The 7,958-nt window shown below is 31.7% G+C and overlaps 1 protein-coding gene across 1 annotated transcript; it reads right to left on the minus strand.

Moving 5' to 3' along the window:
- Positions 1–2,660: 2,660 nt before the first annotated feature.
- LOC115694865 (putative receptor protein kinase ZmPK1) lies at positions 2,661–5,497 on the minus strand. The gene has a single exon (XM_030621969.2). The coding sequence runs from the start codon at positions 5,322–5,324 to the stop codon at positions 2,940–2,942; it is 2,385 nt and encodes a 794-aa protein (XP_030477829.2). The 5' UTR covers positions 5,325–5,497; the 3' UTR covers positions 2,661–2,939.
- Between the last annotated feature and the right edge of the window lie 2,461 nt (positions 5,498–7,958).

Consider the following 7,958-nt stretch of genomic DNA (forward strand, 5'->3'; position numbering starts at 1 on the left):
TTCAACCAAGCTCTGATACCATTGTAGGAAATTTAAGATAGAAATTTACTATCTTGTCCCTACACCAACAAAACAAACAAATCAGAATTCCAAGGTCAATTTCGACCTTTCTCTGTTCACTTTGACTTTTCAAAGTTAACCCCAAAACGACCCCGTTTTGTCTTTGAACAAAACCTAGGAATGGATCGAGAACCTTCTCATTTCCTTCCTTTCTCTCTGAAATGCTAGAAACCCTAGCAGAGAGTTTCTCAAAGAGAAACTCGAATCCAAGCCCTAGAAACCCAGAAATCTCAAACACAAACCCAGCAGAAAGATCAGATCTACAATGATCTGATCTTTATACCCATACACACACAAAAGCTATAGAGATTTAAGTTAGAAAACACCAAATTTTTCCCGAAGTTCACCAACGAGTTGGCTACGTCTCCGTTTGAGCTGCTCCTCAAATTCTGAGAGCTCGATTCCACTATCAAAACGTTTCAGACATACAACAATGAAGATTCCAAGTCACAGGTAATTTTTGACTGGTAATCTTATGTTTAATACAAGTGTTTATGTGTTTATTCAGTGTTTAATCCCTCTCTCTCTCTTGATCTAACCCCTCTGTTGTTTTCTTTGCATGTACGAGCTTCGATTTCTGGTTCTTCAAGCTTCAAAGTTCTGGATCTTGAAGAACACTCTCAACCAACATAATCTGGTTGATTTGCTTTGAGGTATATTTATAGATCTAGGGTTTGTCTTTTAATTTCAGCATGTGTTAAATTCTGTTAGTTACTGATATTAGTTAGGTATGGATTTTCCTAATCCATTCTAACTAATTTCAGTTAGGGAGTTAGAGGCCGAAGGCCACCTTAGGGATTTCCTTTTCTGTCCTTTTGTATCTGGTTGTATCTGGTCTTAATATCAGTGTAAGTGGAGGATTATTTTTAACACTATCAGCTTTGGCAAACTTATGAGTCACTACATTAGCCGATCGCTTAACAAAAGACACAACAACATTATTAAAAGATGCAAACAACATTTTACAATCTTGAATGACACTACCAAACAAGGAAATCATATCAATGGAACTATGGAAAGCTTGCACCACACACAGAGAATCTGTTTCGATAAAGACTTGAGGCCATTGTCTCTCTTTTAGCCAACTCAATACCTCACGGATGCCTATTGCTTCTGCAACAGCCACATCCACTTGGACCGAAGTGTACTTCATCCTACCTTCAAGCAACAAACCATCTGAATTTCGTGCAACCATTCCCAAGCCGAAACTCCTTATTAATATGCTATATATAAAGAAAAACTTTAAAAGGACATATGTCATCATAAATGAGTTTTGTTTCATTTTTTCTAATATCTCAATTTTCTTATTTATTTAATGTTTAAAAATGAAAAAAAAAATTGTAAGTTGGGACATGAGAGTATTGGAAGAGGAAGTGCTTCGTGTTCAGGTTGAGGATGTAGAAGAAATGATTGCGATTGGAGGGGAAGAGGAAGATGATGGCATAAATGCGAGATGGTGCTTAGTTGGGAGGTTCCTCTCAGATCGTGAGGTTGACTTTGAAACTATGCAAAATGTCTTGGCATCTCTTTATAAACCAAGGTTGGGAAGTTGCAACCTGATCGATATCTCATTCAATTTTATCACGAGGTGGACATTAAAAGAAAATCTAGTAGCTCTTGGACTTTTAATTTGGATGCAATTGATATTGGAGAGACTGAAGAACGATGGCAAGCCTTAGATGGTGGTTTTAAACAAATTAGACATTTGGATTTAGATTTATGATATGCAATCGAGATGTATGTTTGGGAGTGTTCTTTGTAATGTGGCCAATGTGATGGGAAAGTTAGTAGAAATTGATCTGAAGAATTTTTTAGGAGTGTGGCATGATTATTTTCGAGTTCGGGTCATCATTCGCACATTTCTTGAGAAAACTTCTCCAGACAGTGTGAGATTGCATAGCTTACCCAATATTTCTCCTTACTGATCATGGGATCTACTGACTATCATAATCACCCCTTACAGGATTGGACATGCTCGTCGACCATACTTCCAATTGGGTCAAGACTCTGATACTATTTGTGTAACATCTCCACTTCAAGCCTTTATTAGGCATTTAGTTTTTATATAATAGCAGTTATCAGAGTACCACCGGTATGGAACCTTACGAGATGTTGTACGGTAGGAAATGTCAACACCTATCTATTGGGATAAGATCGGTGAGAGACGTTACCTTGGACCTGAATTGTTCTAGAGGACTACTAGTGAAGCCATTGAAAGGATTCAATCTCGTATGTTTACTTTACAAAGTAGACAGAAAAGCTACACCAATTCGAAACATAGTATAAAATTATGCAGGGGTCTTTTAGTCTTATGAGATTTCCCCTAGTTTGTTGGAGAATGAAACAATCTCAATTGAATTCTATTAGCACTGAATTCTAAGATTCCATCTCTGTAATAATTTGTTATATACGTGTAAGGTTGAGATTACCCTTTTGTATCTCTCTGTATTTGTGCTTGGTCTACAAATGGAAAACTTAGTATCAAAAATGAGTTCCAACTTAATAACAAATGACTCTTTATTGTTAAGATATTTTTAGCCTATTATATATGTTATTTTTAGAGTTAATTTTCTTTTTTATTATCATTTTTTGGAATAGAATTATGCTTGTTTTCTTTAATTTCAGGTTTCAAATACTAGAATGTATAAATTTTATTAAGCCAAATAGAAGTAAGAATTTAATTTTAACATATTTAACTACAATCCTCGTGGGATCGACTTCACTCTTTGCAAGTATTACTTGTTAAAACGATAGGTATTTATATATTACAAATTTATATGTATATATATTACAAATTTTATTAAGTTTGTACAAATACAACCACAAATACAATACACAAAATTCATAATCTTATGAAAAGATAGAAGTATTGATTGTCACTACTTATCATCCTCAAAATGCAGGAGGGACTTAACAACTTGGCTCATTGAAGGTCTAGCATCTTTGTCTTCCTCCACACAATTTAAGGCTACATTCAAAAGAGTTTCAAACTTTTTCATATCACATTCACCTTCCATGGAAGATTCCATGATCTTTTCCAGTTCTCCAGTTCCATTAACCATATCTTTCACCCACTTCACAAGTTCTATTTGCTCTGTTTCTTCAATACCATTACTATTACCAACACAACTTGTAGGGCTCTTTCCAGTCAATAACTCCAAAACAACAATCCCATAACTATAAACATCTACTTTTGATGTGATGGGTTGGTTTGTAACCCACTCTGGAGCCATATAACCTCTTGTTCCTCTAATCCTTGAGAAGCTTTGACTACTAAGCTCTCCTCTCTTTAGTAGTTTAGACAAGCCAAAATCTGCTACCTTTGGTTGATAATTAGAGCTTAAGAGTATGTTCTGAGGCTTAACATCACAATGTAAAACCCACTCTAAACACTCTTCATGTAAATAAGCAAGACCTTTTGCAGTTCCTACTGCAATTTCAAATCTTTTGTTCCAATCAAGCACATTTCTAGATAAGTTCTCTTTTAAAGATTTATGCTCCAAGTACTCATACACTAAAATCCTATGTTTTCCTTCTAAACAATATCCCCACATCTCTATCAAGTTCATATGATTTAGTGTCCCAATGGTATTAACTTCTGCTAAAAACTCAGCTTCACCTTGGTAAGCTTCAGGGAGTAATTTGATTGCTGCAACTCGAGAATCGGATAGTAAACCTTTATAAACAATGCCTGTTGCTCCTCTTCCAATCTCTTCAACATAGCCTTTTGTGGCCTTCTTGAGTTCAGAGTAGCTAAATCTTCTCAATCTAGTTGCAGCCATAAGTTGAACCTGAAATTTATGTGTATCAGAGTATTTTCGGGTTCTAATCAGCAAGCAACAAATGAGAAAAATAGAAATAATCTCAATTCCTCCAACCCCACATGCAAACCAAAACATGAATTCCAATGCCATATTCACTTGGCCTTTAGTATAAGTTTTGGCTATCTGTATTGTAGTGGCTTTGTTAGAACAATTTAAGTCAAACTTAAATTCTTCAGTTGAGTTTTCATATAATGAGATATGATCATCTGTTTTAGGTAGCCTTAAGTATACATTTCCTGAAAAGCCTGGTCTATGGTATCCATTAACTAATAACATCTTGGGATAACATTTAAAAATACCAAGGTTGATAAAATATGAGTATTGGAAACCTTTGCAGTTACAAAACTGTAAACACAAATTTTCACAATCTCGATAACTGTAGTTGTTGTAGATACCATAATCATAGCCGTAGAACTCAGAATTGAAAAGTTTGATAAATCTTGAAGTTTGGTTTTTGGTACAGAAGGAATTGAATTTTGGTTCACACCCATAAGACCAATCAGTACGATTCTTCATCTTATGTCCTGGAAGACAAGAACATTTTCTGCCATTAAAATCGTACATGCATCGACTATTAGCACCACAAATACCATGAATCCTACAAGGATTGGTAAAAGCTTGCCATGTAACAACCCAATTCTCCCATGACTTTTCTCTACTATACAATCTAACATTGCCATCAATATCAAGTTTCAATATTCTCTGAACCCTCGAACCAAAATCTCCTGACAAGAAAGTAAATTTATCAGACGAGCTAAAATTTCCCAAGTAATCAAGCACCCCAACTCTACTATTATTGTATGTAGACCTGTCAGCTTCCCAAGTTAACAACCACGGATTAGGCCAATAAACACTTGACACGTCATTGTTATCAAACGCTAAGCGCATGACATTGTCAGTGTCATAGAAAAGTTTATAGAAACCAGAAGAGAAGTTACTTTGACTTCTTGACGAAACAAGCCCTCCTTTGTATCTTGTTAAAGGTTGTTCTGGAAGAAGGGTATTCGTTGGTGAGCTAAAACTCTGCCACAAAACGACGTCGTCTTCGGTTATAAGAACAAAGTTTCCATTGTCGCGTAAACGCAATTGAGGTACTGAAAACGACGTCGTTCCTGTGGCCCAAATGACTATTCTATAAGCGTCGATTAATATGAGGTTACCAGATTTGAGGAGAGTTAGCTTTGAGCCTTTGGAGTTGACTGGTTGGTCACGATTTGCCATCCAAACCACTGTGGGATTTTTCTTTTGGGTGAACCATATGGCAAATGAGTATGCGTTGTTCCCAATGGAGTGAAATCCAGCTGAGAAGATCCCATTTGGTGAAACTAAAACGTCGACGTTTTGTTGTTCTGCAGATAATGATGAACCTGCATGTAAAGTATCAGAGATTGATGATGAAAGTGGACAAGAGATTATGAAAAGAAAGAAGAAGATATTCATAATTTATTTTAGGAGTTGTGATTTGTGACTGATATTACTAATTGATGAATTAATATATATAATGTAGAAGAAGATGTTAGCAGCCACCCTTGAAATTTTTAAAAGCCAGCATAAAATTTAAAATGGAATTAATTTATTAAGTTGTTTTTCTTTAGTATTGTGTATTTTATTCCTTTCAAAAAAGGAATATATTTTATGTGTTTATTAAATCTATGTTTCATTTGACAATGTATTAATATAATTTGTTGATGATAACTGGTGACATATACATACTTATTGAGATACACTACATTATACGTTATTACTATTTTATGATAAAATGCCACAATATACCACAAAAAGAAAAATATTACACCCCCTTTGAATAAATCTACTGATGTATTTTTATTTGTTTTGATATCTAAAATAATATTTTAGTTAAATTTTTGTCTAATGGTGATATGTGATATAGTTATTTAAAATATTTTGTAAAATTTTAAGAAATATAAAAAAATTTAACACGCCGTAAATAGAGTTTACATAATATATTGTACGTGTGATTATTTTATTTTATACACAAGCGTATGAAATAAACTATTTAAATACTGCTTTATATGTTATAAATTATTGTAAATTTCTCAAAATTATATATAATATAACCCTCATTTTTTTATTTTTTAGGATACTACATTTTTTTTCCCAAAAATACTTCTATGCGCGCATGCCCACATTAATAGAACCACCAAAAGAAAATTAAACACCTAATCACATGTCTTCATTAGGTTTTTACCATAGAAGAAATATATATATATATATATATATACTAGCAAAAAGTTACGTGCGAGGCACGTATACTATTTTTTTTTTTTTTTGATAAAAATGTATACTAAATTTTATGATAGTTATTTTTTTTTTTTGCAATATTTAAAAGTGATAGAATTAAAAATTAAAGGAAAATTATTATTTGTTATTAGGTGAGTTTATTATTATGTGTATCTAAATAATATAATTTATAATTTTTACAATTAAAATTAAATACCGAATGCAATATATTAGTTTTTAAGAAAGTTTGATAATTTAAATATGTTCTTAAGTTAATCAAAAAATAAACTAAAAATTAATGTTCCAATACTTAAGGAAACATAACTTAAATGTGTGTAAGATAAAAAAGAAAATTAAAAATCAATTTCTAAATTGTTGATAATATGAAATAACATTTGCCTAAAAATTGTAAATGAGAAAACTAATTAATGATACTCATGGGTGTATTTTAATCTTCCTTTGCTTCAATAGAGACAATAGTGTAATTTTTGTATTTTGCACTTTTCATTCTAGCCGGGTCCGCATATAACTGGATTGTCCATTGTTTCGTTGATAAATTGAATTTGGTAGTGTCGACAAAACGGTGGTGTTCCTGTAGATAGTAATGAATTTTCATTTAAGATGATTAGACATGGTCTTCATAATTCATTTAATTAAAAAAATCTTTTTATGAAAGGCTAGTAAAACTATTTTATTTATTTAAAACTACAACTCTGCATTATATTCCATTAGTTGGACAGCAGTACACGAAAATATTTTTTCCACAAGATATGTGAACAAGACAGCAGATAGGCTGTTTGTATTGTCATCAAGTTCAACATATGCTATAGCACTGTAAAATGCATAATAAGATTGTTAGTATCATTTTTACTTTTAACTTAATTTCAATAACATATTAAGTACAGTAGATGTCCACTTTCCAGATTTTTCTAACACTTATTTTAATCTTCCAACTTTCTGTAGTTGGAATAATATCCTTAATTATTGTATATATTGTAGTCATTTATTCACCTGTTTTCATATTAGACAATAGATATACAAAATAAAAAATATAATTAAGCTATAAATCAATATAAATTAACGGTTAAATGAGTGTTACGTGTCAAGGCATTTATATTTAGTTTTATTTTAATAATATTTTATTTTACGTCCCATTAATTTAGTATATTTTAGGTAATATATTTTGTAAAATTTAAAATAAAATTAATTGTTAGCAAAATACATTAAAAACAATAACAGTGAAGTTATAAAATTATAAACAAAATAATGTGTAAATACATAGATAAATTAATAAGAAAATTTGGGCTTTAAGTGAATCTATGTATATTATAAATGTGTCATTCGTGATCTCTAATCCAAAGCTTTCCATCTACTCCATCGACCATATGTGATGCATTTTTCCTTATGAATAATTATAATTAATAAATAATGTAACTCATACTATGAACAAGGCAAAAAATAGTAGTTATACTTCAACATTATACAAAGAAATACACAAATACATAGACATAGTGGAGCTAAAAAATTACTTAATTATCAATTAATTTCTTGTCAAGATTTCTGCTAAAAAATCAGATGAAGAAAGAACAAGCACAAAGTAAAGTATATAATATAGCGGAATGAAGAGGTAACTAACCTCATGTTATTAACTATAAATTTTCACAAAATATCTTGTTGGTTCAATGGAATGAAGTACATCTAAGTAATTAAGATTTATTAAAGCTGATTTTCATAGTTTAAAGGAGAGCAGTCATATCTCGATAATGAAAGGTTTACTTGTATACAAAGGAAGCTGACATTTTAAGTGGAAAATAATAATAGAAAACAGAGGAA

This window comes from Cannabis sativa, chromosome 6, assembly GCF_029168945.1.
Source record: "Cannabis sativa cultivar Pink pepper isolate KNU-18-1 chromosome 6, ASM2916894v1, whole genome shotgun sequence".
Taxonomy (NCBI): domain Eukaryota; kingdom Viridiplantae; phylum Streptophyta; class Magnoliopsida; order Rosales; family Cannabaceae; genus Cannabis; species Cannabis sativa.